This window comes from Cnephaeus nilssonii (assembly GCF_951640355.1).
Source record: "Cnephaeus nilssonii genome assembly, chromosome: 5".
Classification (NCBI taxonomy): Eukaryota; Metazoa; Chordata; class Mammalia; order Chiroptera; family Vespertilionidae; genus Cnephaeus; species Cnephaeus nilssonii.
The window spans coordinates 20,593,735-20,612,630 of NC_137076.1; the positions used below are offsets into that span (position 1 = coordinate 20,593,735).

Here is an 18,896-nt window from a genome sequence, read left to right on the forward strand (position 1 = left end):
GGGCATTTCAGTCAGCCAGCTTTCCTGTGGTTCTGGATGATGTCCGTTTTCACTTTTAGTTGTATTTTTGAAATTGTTGTGCCAGGCTGCAGGTTAGGTGTTTAACCTATGCTGCCATCTTGGTTTCTCCCAGAAACCTCTTTTTAATTTTACACACAAAGGAGCCATGGTTTGATTTTGTGTCCTACAAAAGGGAAGCTGGGTGGCAAACCCTGTGTAATTATACTTCCTTGCCACACCCATGGTCCTCCTGGATGACCAAGGTATTTGGTATCATTGGTGACAACATTAGGTGGGGGTTCAGCCCATCTAAGGGCTTCCCCTGTTTTTAATAGCTCCTTTGTCCCTCCCGCTTTCCTATAAAAACCTTCTATTTTGTACATCTCCTTTGAGCTCCCCTTTAGTTGCCAGATAGGAACTTTTACCTCTCCCTTAAAGAATTTAAATTTTGAGTCTTGCCAATAATAAGAGTTATCACTAGAGATAACATTTTGTGACCTATATCTAGGGCAGGGAAAATTTCTAATTCTGAGCATCTTTTCTTCTTATTGTCCTACAATGTCCTTCCTCCCTTCTGTAGCTCCAGGTGCTTTACCTCATCTTTAGCTCAGAAGGTCATATAAACGGTACCTCACTGTCTCTTTCTATTTCTAAACCTCTCATATATGCTTCAACGTATATTCCATTGGGGATAGATATTTGGTAACCAAGTTTTGCCAGTAACTATGGTAGTTCATGATTGTTCCCTATAAATCTCAGTCTATTGATAATGATGCAATAGGGTAGGAATGCCTGGCCACTGTCCTAGGTCCGACTACTTTTTCTGAGACCAGAGTCAATATTGTGACTAGATGGACCCTTGTGGTTCTTATTATAATAGCCACAATTGGACCCTCATCTAAATAAGACAATAAAACCTGGAAATTGTATGAAATACAGGAGCATGTTTGTAGCACAAGTACCTGACTAAGCTTTTTTTCAAACACATCCATCTCAGATAATCATATTGCCAGATGTATGACACTGCTACTAAATAAGCACTCATGTTGCCGCCACCCACGAAGTTTTCTTTTTATTTTTAATTTTCTTTGGAACTTGAAATATATGCCATTTTATTTTTAATGAGAAGCAATTTCAATACAAGCAAAGAAAGGAAGTTCACATTAAACAATGGATATATCTAGGAAGCAAAGTTTATTTGGAATTAAACACTGAATTTTTGTGATTTTTATACAAGATTAACATATTATAATATTCTCCTTGTAGGAAACCCTGAGTAACCTAGATGACTGACCACAGGGGTGAGCCTGCTTTTCCTTCCCCTGCCCTAATTCCAACTCTTATGTTTTAAAGAAAAAGTGAACCCACAAAAGCCTAGCCATCCTGTCTTGGACCTCAATACAGGGAGAGCCCTTCAGTCAAAGTCCATTTTCTATCACTCTGTCTGTCTGTCTGTCTGTCTGTCTGTCTCTTTCAGACACACACACACACACACACACACACACACACACACACACACACACACACACTCACTTTCCTGTGTGGCATGTGAGCATGCTACACCTCTGAGTAATAAAACTTACATTTTCATAGCTCCATGATGGTTGTTGCAATCATAATAACGATCATAAGGATCCATCTAGTCATAACAATGGCTCTGGTCTGAGGAACAAGTAGTAGGACCCAGGCCAGTGCCCAGGCATTCCTATCCTATTGCATCACTATCAAAAGAATGAGACTTATAGGGAACAACTATAAAGTGTACAGTATCAGGACGATCAGTTAAGATATTGATGTATAAAGAATGAGGGAAACATGGTGAACACAAGAACAAATTACTTACAATGATACATGTTATTTGAGAAGAAATTATTGTTAAGACATCAATGTTGCCATTGAATTAAATGAAAATTTCCAAATATTTCTGATGAAGGTTGGAAAAAACTTTGTGAAGGTAAAAAAAGACAAAGGGAACAACTGTCTATATACCAGACAAAGCAGAAAGCTTAATAAAATGGTTACTTAAATTGTATAGAAGAGTTGAAACAAACAAAGGAAATTCAAGGACAGAACACAAGGAACAAGTCTGAAAACTACAATCTGATGAAAGAATCTCAATTTCTGGTTTTGGGTCTTGGAGCACTTTTCTACCTCAGGATGATTGTCCCTTTTGTACCTGCCATCCCATAGAATCTTCTCAGGGCCCTCTTTATGTCTTTGTTCCTGAGACTGTAGATGAAGGGGTTCAGCATGGGTGTGACCACGGCATACATCACTGAAGCTGCTGCACTTGAGTGTGAGCTTTGGGTAGCAGCAGAGCTGAGATACACTCCTAGGCTGGTACCATAAAATAAGGAGACAACTGAGAGGTGAGATGCACATGTAGAAAATGCCTTATACTTCCCCTGAGCTGATGGGATTGCACGTATGGAGGACACTATCTTAGAGTAAGAGTAAAGGATACCAGCTAGGGGACCACCACACAGTAGTGCAGTTACAAAATACATCACCATGTTATTGAGAAAGGTGTCAGAACAGGCAAGTTGGACGACCTGTTTCATTTCACAATAAAAGTGTGTGATTTCAATATCTGTACAGAAGGACAGCTGCAATACCATTACACTTTGTAACAGGGAATTCAGGCCACTTGTGATCCAAGACACCAGAAGCAGCAGTCCACAGAGCCGGGGGTTCATGATGACCATGTAGTGCAGGGGGTGGCAGATGGCTAAAAAGCGGTCATAGGCCATCACGGTCAAGAGGATGTCATCCAACACTGCAAATAGTAGGAAAAAATAAATCTGGGTAATGCAGCCTTCATAGGTGATGACTTTGCTCTGTGTCAGGTTGTTCACCAGCATCTTTGGGACGGTGGTGGAGGTGAAACAGATGTCTACCAAGGACAGGTTGGAGAGGAAGAAGTACATGGGTGTGTGGAGGTGGGAGTCTGAGCTGACGGCCAGGATGATGAGCAGGTTTCCCAACACAGTAGTCAGGTACATGGAGAGGAAAAGCCCAAATATGAGGGGCTGCAGTGCTGGTTCCTCTGAAAATCCCAGAAGAAGAAATTCTGAAATTGGGGTATCATTGCCTCGTCTCATGGGGTGTAGGTGACTAGCAGTAAAGAAAAAATAGCATGATCATTTTTTAAACAAATGGCTATTACTAACATAGTTGATATGCTACAATTGTATTTTGCAGTAAAGTAATTAATATCTATTTTTTCAACATATCACATCTCTGATTAGTAATTTCTGTCCTCCTCAGACCTTTTTTCTAAGGTGGTCATGGATTACACAGGTTTTTTTTGTTTGTTTGTTTTAAAATCATTATAATTGAAAGTATTACAGATGTCCCCCTTTTTCACCCCATCACCCCCTTTACACAGTTCCCACTCCACCTCAGGCCTTCACCATCCTATTGTCTGTGTCCATAGGTAATGCATATATGCATATAAATTCTTTGGTTAATCTCTTTCCTACTCTCCCCTTTCCCTCTGAGATTCATGAGTGTGTTTCATGTTTCCATGCCTCTGGTTCTATTTTGTTCATCAGTTTATTTTGTTCATTAGATTCTTTGTTCATTTATGTTGATTTTTAGTTTCAATTATTGATAGATATGTTTTTATTGCCTTTCTATTGTTCATGATTTTGATCTTTTTCTTTACCTCTTTTTTTCCTCCACCCCAACCTCCTCTTCCTCTTTTCCTCCTTCTTCTCCTTCCTTTCTCATCCTCCTATTCTTTTTCTTCTTCTTGTTAAAGAATACCCTTCATCATTTCTAGTAATACTGGTTTGATGGTGATGAACTCCTTTAGCTTTTTCTTGTATGTGAAGTTCTTTATCTGACCTTTAATTATAAATGGTAACTTGGGTGAGTAGTGTAATCTCTGTTGTAGGTCCTTGATATTCATCACTGATTACTTTTTGCCACTCCCTTCTGGCCTGCAACGTTTCTGTTGAGAAATCTGATGGGAGTCATATGGGTGCTCTCTTGTAGGTAACTAACTGCTTTTCTCTTGCTGCTTTTAAGGTTCTCTCTTTGTCTTTTTCTAAAAAATATATTTTTATTGATTTCAGAGAGTAAAGGAGAAAGAGAGAAAGAGATAGAAACATCAATGATGAGAGAGGATCATTGATCGGCTGCCTTTTGCACACTCCTTACTGGGTATGGAGCCCTCAACCCAGGAATGTGTCCTTGACCAGAATTGAACCTGGGATTCTTCAGTCTCAGGTTGATGCTCTATCCACTGATTAGGGCTACAGCCTAATAATTGTTAATTATTAATAATTGTTAATAATTGTTAATATCTTCACCTAATGGTGAAGATTGCAGTATCCATTGGTTGATGATTGTGGACAGATAATCAATATGCTGTACGTAGAGAGTTTGGTGTACTTCCTTCTTGTTGGTAAATGAATAGTAACCACTGTGATGGGATGAGGCTGATTATTCTACATCTCAAATGTCTTTATTGCTTCCCAACTCCTCGGTCTCCAATTCCACAGACATATTTCAGTTTCCAGTCATCTCTCCCATCTAATAGGTGGGCACCCCGCTAGCCAAATGCACACATTGACTCTGAGAGAACTTTAATGCTGATCATTGAACTCTCTGATTAAAATTTCTCCCCTAGTCATACCTCACTGGAGATAGAAGCCAAAATTCCATAGCTTCAAACATGAGGCTCAAGTGTCTGTGAACTTTCAGCCAGCTCCACCCTCACAGAGCCCTGGCCTCCCTCACACTGGTCTCCTACACATTGATCCTGACTCTTGCTTCTCCTGACACCACAGCTTCAGGCCTCAGAGCCTTTATGGGCTTGCTTTCCTCTGCTTGGGGTCTCCCCACTGGTGTTTGGGAATTTTTCACCCCCCTCTCCACCCTCCAAACTCCAAGTCCTCTTCAGAGCGACTGGATTCTCTCCTTCATGAACCTTTTCTTTTCCTAACATTAGCACAGGAAAAGGTCACTTTCTCATGCTCTTAATCTAAGTGTTAGGGCACCCATGGTGAGACTTTTAATTACCTGTCTGTGTTCCTTGCTAGACTGTGAGTACCTGAGGCATATAGCATGTTATACAAACTCATTCTCCCCCTTCAGATTTAGTTTAGTGTGAGTGAACAAACATGTATTCTATGACAGGATTCTATGAAGTAAGGTGTGGAGGACATGCTTGAGGAAGTTTTCTATATTCTGAGATCAGGAGCCATTAGGGTGTCAGATTATAGTTGTAAGAATGAAATAGAATGGAATCAAGGAGGCACAAAAGAAAGTGTTAGAGTGTGTCACACACAGTGAGGGTACATACATAATCATTTCATGGCTCCCTTTGTTCACTCATGCATGCGTGTGTGTGTGTGTGTGTGTGTGTGTGTGTGTGTGAGTGTGCGCGAGCAAAAATGCTGGGTCACAATGTAAAAGGCATGTCTTATTTTGGGAAACAGTGAAAACAAATCTGGAATTTAACACAATAAATGCTAGGACAGCTTAAAAGGCCATTTCCTGATAATGAGAGGGAAAATAACAGTGAAAAGCCCAGCAGAGAGCCAGGTGAAGAGAGAACAGGGGGACAGCGTGGGTGCTGAAGTTACCTGGGACTCAAGGGACCACACACCAACTGGAACTTCACTGCTTCAGGGGCCTCATCACAGTGTCCTCCCCAGCCTCTGATCTAATTGTGATTCCTGCACCTATGCCACGTTTATTAGATCACTCTGGTGTTTATATGGCTCAATAGCATCTTTCCTTTGCAATTTTTGGCTTTGAGTTTTGTTCTCTTTTGTGACACAACTGATGGGTGGGTACTAGTCTTGGTTCTGTTCCTTGTCAACCTACAAATCATCCCTGAACATTTTTTTTTATAAAATCCTGTTTATGCCACAACAATTGATCCCATTTCTTTACATATTTACCCCTATGAATTCAATATTATAGCACACTTATTTCATTATACTGGGCCTTCTTTGTATAATGTGAGGTCAAATGCGCAGGGAGCTCACTGACTTTGTTCATTTATGTAGTTTTATAAATGTGTGCTTTTATATGGAAAAACCTTAAGGTATGGGATATTCATAATATAATAAATGGCAGGGGAACATAAACATGGTTTAATATTGTGTATTCAAATAATGTCATTAATAAAATGGAATAAAATTGTAAAACAAAGAAGAGCCAAACCCCCCGCCCCACAAAACTTTAATCACATCAGTATAGGCCTCCAATGCCAGATATATGGGCAAGGATGTGAAAATAAAAATACAAAAATATACTTTTAAAAGGCAGTGGAGTAAGCAGTATCTACAATTACAATTTCTTCCTATGTAAACATAAATAGATTATGCTGAGAAAATGGATGGAAAAGATCATTAATTGATTGCAAAAGAATGTTTTTGCCAAGGTGAAAGATGTAGAACTGTTTATGTTTAAAAGTAATGGGAGAAGACACAATATGACAGACTGATGGAATTGACCACACAAAATTAATACATTTTCATCCATTCCCCTAAATCCATCTATACATATATAAAGCAATTCTATGCCAAACAGCAATGTTTTTAGGAGGAAACTAATTTAGCATACTAAATGTATTAACTATTTATTCGCCTACCTAGCAAACATTTATGGCAGTCTCTCAGCTCTGAGCTGGCCTGGTTAGGCTCTCAGGTTTCCTCAGGGAGAAATTCTGGGATGCATTCCTTGAATCTTCCCACAGCATCTGCTGCACTCTCAGACTCACCTGGTTGGGTCTCTGAAAGGAAGGGCTCCTTGTAGAAGTCTGAATTGCTCCTTGGATGGTTAATGTTGGAGACTGAAGCTCTGTTCTCAGACAAAAGAGCAGGAAGGCGTCAAGCCTTAGTCTCAGAGTCAGACTTGAGACTCCAAAAAAACCCACAAATATGTACTGTTCCAGCCTAACCTTGCACATGTTGCCAGTCTGCTACAGAGGAGATATTACTCCTCCTTTATGTGCTCATTAGATACCTGTTGGTATTGCTTCTCCCACCTCTGCGCACCTGGTTTCCCAGTGGGATATACTGGTCTCAACAGAATGGAAATACTTCCTGCCGATTATCTGCTCCCCAGGGACCTGGTTAGATGTTAAGTGAATCCTGTTTTTGTTACTCCTTCTCCATGACCCTCTTGAGGTCTCATCTCCCAGCACCTTACCCAACTTTGAATTACATTTTCTCAAAGGTCCAAGACTAAGGAAACTGGCTTGACTAGGAACCTTGGATTTTGAAAGCACTGATTGTGATACCTCCAGAGAATTGCTGTTTCTCTCTTCAACAAGGGAGGGAACTGTGTGACTTTGATGTAAAGTCAGAGTCCTTGGCTTCATGACACATTTATCAAATCAATGAGAAATTTCATACTTGTATCAGAAGATAAGAGCTGCTATTTAGTCCCACATTGTAAGACCTTTGTTAATTTGGAGCCATAGTTATATAACTTATGCCATATCATCTGTTTATAGTATCTTACAGGTTTTGTTTGATTTACATTTTAGAAAAGTCCATTCTATGAACTTCATTCTCCATTGCATAATGGGGCTGGAAGGAGTTTAGTGATCTACCCAAAGTTATAATTGGAATAAGGAATAGGTGTTGATTGGAATTCTGTCTACACATTTCAACTTTTCCTTTCCTTAAAAAAATATGTGTTTACTACAGGCCCGGTGCATGAAAATTCATGCACACGAGGGGTTGGTCCCTCAACCTAGCCTGCACCCTCTCACTGTCTGGGACCCTTATGGGATGTCCACCTGCTGGCTATGGATGTCCACCTGCTCCCTGAGAACAGATGATCTAAAAGAAATAATCATAATCTTGGATAAGGATTTCTTTTTTTTTATTGAGGTATTATATGTGTACATATCTTACCATTCCCCCCCCACACCCATACATGCCCTCACCCCCCAGAGTTTTGCGTCCATTGTTTATGCTTATATGCATGCATACAAGTCCTTCGTTTGATTTCTTATCTCCCCCACCTCTCCCTAACTTTCCCCCTGTAATTTGAAAGTCTGTTTGTTGCTTTACTGTCTCTGTATCTATCTTTTTGTTCATCAGTTTATAATGTTCTTTATTATCCATAAATGAGTGAGATCATGTGGTATTTTTCTTTCATTGACTGGCTTATTTCACTTAGTATAATATTCTCCAATTCCATCCAGGTTGCTGCAAATGATGAGAATTCCTTCTTTTTTATGGCAGCATAGTATTCCATTGTGTAGATGTACCACAGTTTTCTGATCCAGTCATCTGCTGACGGGCACCTAGACTGTTTCCAAATCTTAGCTATTGTAAATTGTGCTGCTATGAACATAGGGGTGCATATATCCTTTCTGATTGGTGTTTCTAGTTTCTTCGGATATATTCCCAGGAGTGGGATTACTGGGTCAAATGGGAGTTCCATTTTCATTTTTTTGAGGAAACTCCATACTGTTCTCCACAGTGGCTGCACCAGTCTGCATTCCCACCAGCAGTGCACGAGGGTTCCTTTTTCTCCGCATCCTCGCCAACACTTGTCGTTTGTTGATTTGTTGATGATAGCCATTCTGACAGGGGTGAGATGGTACCTCATTGTTGTTTTGATTTGCATCTCTCGGATAATAAGTGACTTTGAGCATGTTTTCATGTGTCCTTGGCCTTCTTTCTGTCTTCTTTTGAAAATATTCTGTTAGGTCCGTTGCCCATTTTTTAATTGGATCATTTATCTTCCTTTTATTAAGTTGCATAAGCTGCCTGTAGATGTTGGAGATTAAACCTTTACCAGTGATAGCATTTGCAAATATGTTCTCCCATGCAGTGGGCTTTCTTGCTGTTTTGTTGATGGTTTCTTTTGCTGTAAAAAAGCTTTTTATTTTGATGTAGTCCCATTTGTTGATTTTCTCTTTAGCTTCCATTGCCCTAGGGGCAGTGTCAGTGAAGAAGTTCTTTTGGCATATGTCTGAGATTTTGTTGCCTGTGGATTCCTCTAGTATTTTTATGGTTTCCCGTCTTATGTTTAAGTCCTGTATCCATTTTGAGTTTATTTTTGTGTATGGTGTAAGTTGGTGATCTAGTTTCATTTTTTTGCATGTGTGTGTCCAATTTTCCCAACACCATTTATTGAAGAGACTGTCTTGACTCCATTGTATGTTCATGCCTCCTTTGTCAAATATTAATTGAGCATAGTGGTTTGGGTTGATATCTGGATTCTCTATTCTGTTCCATTGATCTATATGTCTGTTCTTGTGCCAGTACCAGGCTGTTTTGAGAACAGTGGCTTTGTAATACAGCTTGAAATCTGGTATTGAGATCCCTCCTCATAGTAGGAGACTTTAATACACCACTGACATCACTGGATAAATCCTCTAGACAAAAAATCAGCAAAGAAACAGCAATTCTAAATGACGCACTAGATCAAATGGACCTAATTGACATCTTCAGAGCATTTCACCCCAAAGCCACGGAATATATGTTCTTCTCAAGTGCACATGGGACATTTTCAAAAATAGACCACATATTGGGTCACAAGCAAAGTCTCCCCAAATTCAAAAAGATTGAAATCATATCAAGCATTTTCTTAGGCCACAATGGCATAATATTAGAAATAAACTATAATAAAAACATCCCCCCAAAATTCAAACACTTGGAAGCTAATAGCATGCTATTAAACAATGATTGGGTGATCAATGAGATCAAAGTAGAAATTAAAAACATCCTGGAGACTAATGACAATAAAAACACAACATTGCAAATCCTATGGGACACAATGAAAGCAGTCCTGAGAGAGAAGTTTATAGCTCTACAGGCCTACCTCAAAAAAGAAGAAAAAATGGTAATAAATCATCTAACTCTACAACTCAAAGAATTAGAAAGAGAGCAACAAGAAAAGCCCACAGTGAGCAGAAGGAAGGACATAATAAAGATCAGAGCAGAAACGAATGACATAGAGACCAAAAAAAGAATACAAAATATCAACAAAACCAAGAGCTGGTTCTTCAAAAGGATAAACAAGATTGATGAACTTCTAGCGAGGCTCACCAAGAAGCAAAGAGAGAGGACCCAAATAAACAAAATCAGAAATGAAAGAGGTGAAATAACAACAGACCCCACAGAAATACTAAGGATTGTTAAAAAATACTATGAACAACGCTATTCCAACAAAATGGACAACCTGGAGGAAATGAACACATTCCTAGAAAAATACAACCTTCCAAAAAGATTCTAAAAATCTCAATAGGCTGATAACTATGGAAGAAATTGAAGCAGTCATCAAAAAGCTTCCAGCAAACAAATGCCGGGGCCAGATGGCTTCACAGGGGAGTTTTAACAAACATTCAAGGAAGAACTAAAACCTATCCTCATCAGACTATTCCAGAAAATTCAAGAGGAAGGAACACTTCCAAGCTCCTTCTATGAAGCCAGCATCACCCTAATACCTAAACCAGATAAAGATAACACAATGAAAGAGAATTACAGGCCAACATCCCTCATGAATATAGATGCCAAAATCCTCAACAAAATTCTAGCAAATCGAATCTAGCAATACATCAGAAAGATCATACACCATGACCAAGTAGGATTTATCCAGGGGATGCAAGGATGGTACAATATTCACAAATCAATAAACATGATACATCATATAAACAAATTGAGACATATAAACCACATAGTCATATCAATTGATGCAGAAAAAGCAGTTGACAAAATCCAACACCCTTTATTGATAAACACTCTCAGCAAGGTGGGAATAGAAGGATCATACCTCAACATAATAAAAGCCATGTATGACAAACCCACAGCCAACATCATACTCAAGGAGCAAAAACTAAAACCATTTTCCCTAAGAACAGGAACAAGACAGGGATGCCCACTCTCACCACTCCTGTTCAGTATAGTGCTGGAAGTACTAGCCATTGCAATCAGACAAGAAGAAGAAATAAAAGGCATCAAAATTGGAAAAGAAGAAGTAAAACTGTCCTTATTCACAGATGACATGATACTGTACATAGAAAACCCTAAAGAATCTATCAAAAGATTATTAGACTTAATAAATGAATTCGGCAATGTAGCAGGATACAAAATTAACACCCAAAAATCTATGGCATTTCTATACACCAATAGTAAACTTACAGAAAGAGAGATTAAAAAAGCAATCCCATTTACCATTGCACTAAAAGAAATTAAGATACCTAGGAATAAATTTAACTAAGGAGTTAAAAGACCTATACATGGAAAACTACACGACACTGAAAAAAGAGATAGAGGAAGACATAAACAGATGGAAGAACATACCATGTTCATGGATTGGTAGAATCACCATCATCAAAATGTCCATACTACCCAAAGCAATCTATAAATTCAATGCACTTCCCATCAAAATACCAATGACATATTTCACAGACCTAGAATGAACTTTCCAAAAATTTACCTGGAATAAAAAAAGACCCTGAGTAGCTGCAGCAATCCTGAGAAAGAAGAACAAAGTAGATGGGATCTCAATACCAGATTTCAAGCTGTATTACAAAGCCACATTTCTTAAAACAGCCTGGTACTGGCACAAGAACAGACATATAGATCAATGGAATAGAATAGAGAACCCAGAAATTGACCCAAATCACTATGCTCAATTAATATTTGACAAAGGAGGCACAAATGTACAATGGAGTCAAGACAGTCTCTTCAATAAATGGTGTTGGGAAAATTGGACAGATACATGCAAAAAAATGAAGCTAGATCACCAACTTACACCATACACAAAAATAAACTTAAAATGGATAATGGACTTAATCATAAGACGGGAAACCATGAAAATACTAGAGGAATCCACAGGCAGCAAAATCTCAGACATATGCCAAAAGAACTTCTTTACTGATACTACTCCTAGGGCAATGGAAGCTAAAGAGAAAATAAACAAATGGGACTACATCAAAATAAAAAGCTTTTGCACAACAAAGAAAACCATCAATAAAACAACAAGAAAGCCCACTGCATGGGAGAACATATTTGCAAATGATATCAATGATAAGGGTTTAATCTCCAACATATACAGAGAACTCATACAACTTAACAAAAAGAAGATAAACAATCCAATCAAAAAATGGGCAACTGATCTAAATAGACACTTTTTGAAAGAAGACAGAAGTCAGGCCAAGAGACATACAAAAACCTGCTCAAAGTCACTAATCATCAGAGAGATACAAATCAAAACAACAATGCAGTACCATCTCACACCTGTCAGAATGGTTATCATCAACAAATCAACAAAGGACAAGTGCTGGTGAGGATGCGGAGAAAAAGGAACTCTTTCACACTGCTGGTGGAATGCAGACTGGTGCAGCCACTGTGGAGAACAGTATGGAGTTTCCTGAAAAAACTAAAAATGGAACTCCCGTTTGACCCAGTAATCCCACTTCTAGGAATATATTCCAATAAAGTAGAAACACGAATCAGAAAGGATACATGCACCCCTATGTTCATAGCAGCACAATTCACCATAGCTAAGATTTGGAAACAGCCTAGGTGCCCATCAGCAGATGAGTGGATTAAAAAACTGTGGTACATCTACACAATGGAACAGTACGCTGTGGTAAAAAAGAAGGAGTTCCTACCATTTGCAACAACATGGATGGAGATGGAGAGCATTATGCTTAGAGAAATAAGCCAGGCAGAGAAAGATAAACACCATATGATCTCACTCATTTTGGAATATAATGAACGGCATAGACTGATGAACAAGAACTGATCCAGAGACTGAGAAACGTCGATCAGAACATCATACCTCAGGGAAGGTAGGGGAGGGTGAGGGTAAGGTGGAGTAATCAACCAAGGGACTTGTGTGCATGCATATGAGCGTAATCAATGGACACAGATAACAAGGGGGTGGGGCATAAGTGGGGGGTGGAGGGCTATATGGGGGAATAAGGACACATATGTAAAAAATAAAAATTAAAAAAATTATAAAAAAAAATAAAAATAAAATATTAAATCTAATCCATACTAGTGGTCACCATAACCTTAAGAGAAATTGTTTCATGTGACAAAGATTTTTAATGAAACTCTCTGTAGCCTGAAAATTATTTTGGAAGGAAACAAAGAGAAGTTTCCTTCAAAAGTCATAAGGATTGTAATTGAAAGTCAATATATTTGGCCTCTTGAACTAAAGTAAGTAATTTGTGTTTTTGCCTCCCTGACAAAGTTTATATAAAGTTACAAAAAGTAATTGACAGCCAGTCTGAAATTGAATTGCCATGGCCTAGAGCAAAGAATATCCTTACATGATATTATTCTACAATGTCATTATAATTTTAGATATTTTACAACAGCATATTGCACAATTATCCCAAACAAACTTACAAACTAATTCTTTGAATGTTTGGCAGAAATTTAAAAAAGGACATGAAAGGATTTAATCCCTTTCAGAAAGAATTAAGGCACTGGGAAGGCACTTGAGCATTCTATATTGGCCCCTCTTGCCTTTTTTGCCAAGAGGGAACCTCTTCTCACAATCCAATTGTCCTCAGCTGTTGCCTGACCTTTCTGTTCATGCTGAGCTTGAAGCCTCGTGGTGGCTGGTACCATGAATCTGTCTCTCGCCCAATCATGTGAGCTGGGCCCTCCCTGGAGAAGAAACCTGTGTTCCCTGAGATATGTGATCAGTGCTGGGGCCCCGCCAGCAGGCGAGGGGATCCCAAGGCAGGTGCTGGGCGTGGAGGCCATGGGGGCATAGGCTACCAAGGAGACAGAACTGAACCTCACATCACCCTGCTTAGCCCCGGAAGATGACTGGTTAGCCAGAGACAGGTAAGATTCCTCAGGGAAGGAACAACCTAAGACAGGCACAGTCGCAGAGGGGCCATCAGGAGAGAACTTGGGGGTCAACAGAGGTGGGGCACAGACCCTCACCCCCCCCAACCTTGCAGGGGCCTGAACCCTCACCCCTGCTGACGGAGGTGTCCTGCCCCCATGGCTGCTTTGCTTCCCATGCCAAGCTCAGATCAGGACACAAGTGACAGACAGAGACTTGGCCCAGCTCAGATTGGGATCCAGGTAACAGACAGAGACTTGGCCAACAGCAGCTGCCCTATATCTAAATCCAGCCTAGCACCAGGAATGCTCAGGGCCTACTCAAGAATGCAAATAATCCTTTCCACTAATATTTACAGGGTAAACTAAGATTGTTGGTAGAGTATTAAATTTGACAGTAAAATAGTAATCAAGTTTTCAGATTAATTTAAATAGGCTAATTGAAATAAGTGAATATTCAAGAAAATTTAATTGTACTGGACAAAAAGCTGTTCCTAAAGTAGTAACTAAAATTTCTATTGGTAGTTCATCTCATGGTAAAATTCCTGAACATGCAATGAACCTAAAGCAGTCATATTTTTGAGCAAAAAATTAAAATTTAAAGTTATCAAGACTGCATTATAAAATTTACAAAAGCCTCCATTAATCAATAAAAGGGGGGATAATAGGGTAATATCATGTAAGGAAAAATATCCTATAAGTAAATTACATCTAGAAAATTTTTACTTTAGAAAATTAATTTTCATTTGTAATGCTAACAGCAAGACACCCATGAAAAACACACACGGTGTCTAAATAAGACAAAGGAAAATCATTTGGGCAAAAATAAAAAGGATCCCAAATCAATTATATAGAAAAGATTCCTTTATTAACTTTTGGTCGAGAATATGTTTGTATATTTTCAGAAAACAACTACAAGACCATGTGGATTCCTGCAACAGAGAGGAATTGACAGGTCTGCTCCAACCAAGAAGACAAGAGGAGAAACAGTCCAGAGATGGAAGACGCTGACGACGCCTTGCCATGCTAGCAGTCATCAGCTGTGCGTCGCTGCAGATTGCCCAGGACCAAACCAGAGAGGGTCGGACCTGCATTGCCACCATGTGCCCACCATCCAGATATCATTGCTGACATGTACACATAAGGAACTGTTTGACATTGAAACGGGGACTCGGAACTGTTGGACATTAAAATTGGGACTCAAACAAAAATAAAAAATAAAGTATGAAATAATCTGCAGTTTCCATTCTATGGAGCATTTTCTCAATCCATTGAGATTTTGCTTCCCGGCAGTTGTCCATTTGGCTCAAATAAATTCATAAAAATTCCAAAAAATTAGAACGTTGGTTGTGACTATGTAGGTGGAAATAATGTAATCACCGTGGTCATCGAACATGGAAGAATAATTGAAATCAGAGGAAAGGTGCTACCCTGTTGACTTTGGAGACTGAGAAGGGGTCATGAGCCAAGGAATGCTTGTGGACATGAGAAATTGGAATAGGAGGAGAACTGGATTTTCCCATGAAGCTTCCAGAAGAATCCAAGCCCTTTGGACATTTTGATTTTAGTCCATTGAGATGCATTTCAGGCTTCTGATCGCAAAGACAGTAAAAGCATAAAATTGTTTATTTTGTACCCCACTGCTGTAATTAGTTACAGCAGCAGCAGGAATTTAATACATTTATCAAATAACAAGTTTTTGGAGAAAATGCAATTTTAACTCTTAATTCGTTCTATTAGCTTTCTTTGGTAAGGGCATTTGTGTTGAAATTTCACATTAAGTAGAAGAAAAAAATTCTAAAGTCAATTTGGTGATTCTGCTCCATTAACTGATCTAGTAATTCCCAATTTTATAAAATTGAAACCAAAACAGAATCCTTTCTTAACCAAACTCCTACCCCCAATGGCTCACTTGCAAGGAAACAGACCTGAGTACCTTTTCCTTATATTCACCAAAGTAACTTTTTCAGACATAAATCAGGGTCTTGTGGCACTAGTCCCCCCTCTGGAATTTGTGATAACATAGGGACATATACCTTGAGTTGGTTTTATAAGAACTAAAATATCCTACCAGGTAGAAAAAACCACTGACTATCATGGATCACAGTGACATAAACCCCAGACTAGCTACCATTGGATGACTGATGATCAGAACTCCTAAAGTATATCATTGTAACACCTGCTCCAACCAATCAGAATATACACATGAGCTGATCACCCATTGAAGACCCCTATCCCAATTTCACCCATTAAAACCAACTGCCAGTAAAGGAACCAGGAGTTCAGGTTTTGAGCACTAACTTTCCATTCTCCTTGCACGGTGCTACCAATAAATTGAATCTAATCTCTCCACTACACATCTCATGTTCAGTGTGTGTGACTCACCTGGTGCCTGGTGGACAAACACTTCAGTTACAGAAGTAAACGTGGTTCTGACTTTGAGGTCTTTGTGCGTTACTGTAGGAAATGTAATTTGTTACTAAAGTTAAGGTCAACCTTCTATGTTAACACCATTGTATCTAAATTACATTAGTTTCATTTTAATTTAATCATTCATTCTTTAATTTCTATTGTCACCAAATTTGTTTAAAATTTTCTTTCAACATTAAAGGTGAGAATATTAGTGTGTCTGTGTTATGTCTTTATGTGTTTTGTTTATTTGAAAGAAAATCACATACAAATGTACATACACTTCCTACCTATGGAAGAGTTATTAGACATACTTTATGTTTAAAAACATTTTATTTATTTCTACCAATATCTAGCAAATTACGTTTATTATTCCACATCAGCAGCAGAAATAAGGAAACAGAGGATAAGGCTAATTACATGTTTTATAATTATATAACAAAGCAATTAAAGCTTTTGTGTGTTTTTTGAGTTATATATATGAACCCATGCAGTATGAACTCTTAATTTTTGCATAACTCCTTTAAATCAGCAAATATTGCTGTTAAGTACTAGTATATTCAGTTTATTTTATGTTTTTATACTCCAATAAATTATTTTAAAAATTTCTTAGAACCGATAAACAGGTTCAATAATGATACATGATATAAAATATGTAATAAACATTCGCATCTATATGAACAGTCAGAAGAGAAATTAAGAGAACAATTCCTTTTCTAATTGCATCAAAAAGAATTAAATACCTAGAAATAAAGTACAAAACATTGCTAAAAATATTGAAAAAGGCACAAATAAATGGAAAGATATTCTGTGTTTATGGCTATTCTGTGTTTAATATTGTTAATGTGCATACTATTGTTAAAGAGAAAACCACAGGCCCAAAACGGCATCACTCCAGTTACAAACCCATGATGCTAAATCCAGATTTCATACGGGATTTAATGGAAGTTAAAACATATCCCAGAAGCTTAATTTTAATGAACCAGCCTTGAATTTTCTGGTCAAGAACCAGTAAGGTAATGTGTCACTTGGGCCCTCCCCATCTCATACAGAAAGAAGAGGGAATCTGTCTGATAGAAATCCTTCCTCTCCTCTTCCTCCAAATAAAAGATGTCATGGCCCTCAAATAATCCCTTTTTTCTCTGTTTTTAATAGCTCCTTTGTCCCTCCTCTTTCCTATAAAAACCTTCTATTTTGCACACTCCCTCTGAACTCCCTTTTATTTTCCAGGTAGGAACTTTTACCACTCCCTTAAAGAATTAAATTTTGAGTTTTGCCAATAATAAGAGTTATCACCAGAGATAACATTTTGTGACATTTATCTAGGGCAGGGAAAATTCCTAATTACTGAGCATCTTTTCTTCTTATTGTCCTACAATGTCCTCCCTCCCTTCTGTACCCCCAGGTGCTTTACCTCATCTTTAGCTCAGAATGCCATATAAACGGTACCTCACTGTCTCTTTCTGTCTGTGAACCTCTCATGTATGCTTCCAAGTAGATTCCACTCGGAGATAGATATTTGATAGTCAAGTTTTGCCAGTAATTATGGTAGTTATGATTGTTCCCTATAAGTCTCAGTCTATTGATAATGATGCAATAGGGTAGGAATGCCTGGCCACTGTCCTAGGTCCTACTACTTTTTTTGAGACCAGAGTCAATATTGTGACTAGATGGACCCTTGTGGTTCTTATTATAATTGCCACATTGGACCCTCAGCTAAATAAGACAATAAAAACTGGAAATTAAGTATGAAACACAAGAGCATGTTTGTAACACAAGTACCTGACTAAGCTTTTTTTCAGAGACATCCATCTCCGATAATCATGTTGCCAGTTGTATGACAGTGCTACTACATAAGCCCTCACGTTGCCACCACCCATGATGTTTCCCTTTTATTTTTAATTTAATTTGGAACTTGGAATATATGCAATTTTATTTTTAATTAGAAACAATTTCAATACAAGCAAAGGAAGGAATTCACATTAAAGAATAGATATATCTAGGAAGCAAAGTTTATTTGGAATTAAACACAGAATTTTTGTGAGTTTTACACACGATTAACATATTATAAAATTCCCCTTGTAGAAAACCCTGAGTAACCTAGATAACTGACCATTTGGGTGATCCTGCTTTTCCTTTCCCTGTCCTAATTCCAACTCTTATATTTTAAATAAAAAGTGAACCCACAAAAGCCTAGCCCTCCTGTCTTGGACCTCAATACAGGCAGAGCCCTTCAGTCGAAGTTCATTTTCTATCTCTCCGTCTGTATGTCTCTCTCTTTCTCACACACACACACACACACACACACACACACACACACACACACTTTCCTGTGTGGCATGCTGGCCCTGTGATTAATAAATCTTACATTTTCATAGCTCCATGATGGTTGTTACAATCATAATAAGGATCCATCTAGTCATAACAATGGCTCTGGTCTGAGGAACAAGTCGTAGGACCCAGGCCAGTGCCCAGGAATTCTTCTCCTATTGCATCACTATCAATAGATTGATACGTATAGGGAAAAATAATAAAGTCTACAGTATCAGCAAGATCAGTTAAGATATTGATGTACAAAGAATGAGGGAAACATGGTGAACACAAGAACAAATTACTTACAATGATGCATGTCATTTGAGAAGAAATTATTGTTAAGACATCAATGTTGCCATTGAATTAAATGAAAATTTC

The 18,896-nt window shown here is 38.4% G+C and overlaps 1 protein-coding gene across 1 annotated transcript; it reads right to left on the reverse strand.

Moving 5' to 3' along the window:
• Positions 1 to 2,147: 2,147 nt before the first annotated feature.
• LOC307099292 (olfactory receptor 7A10-like) lies at positions 2,148 to 3,101 on the reverse strand (the record flags this gene model as incomplete). The annotated part of the gene is made up of 1 exon (XM_079770642.1): positions 2,148 to 3,101. The coding sequence occupies one exon, from the start codon at positions 3,099 to 3,101 to the stop codon at positions 2,148 to 2,150; it is 954 nt and encodes a 317-aa protein (XP_079626768.1).
• Positions 3,102 to 18,896: the final 15,795 nt, after the last annotated feature.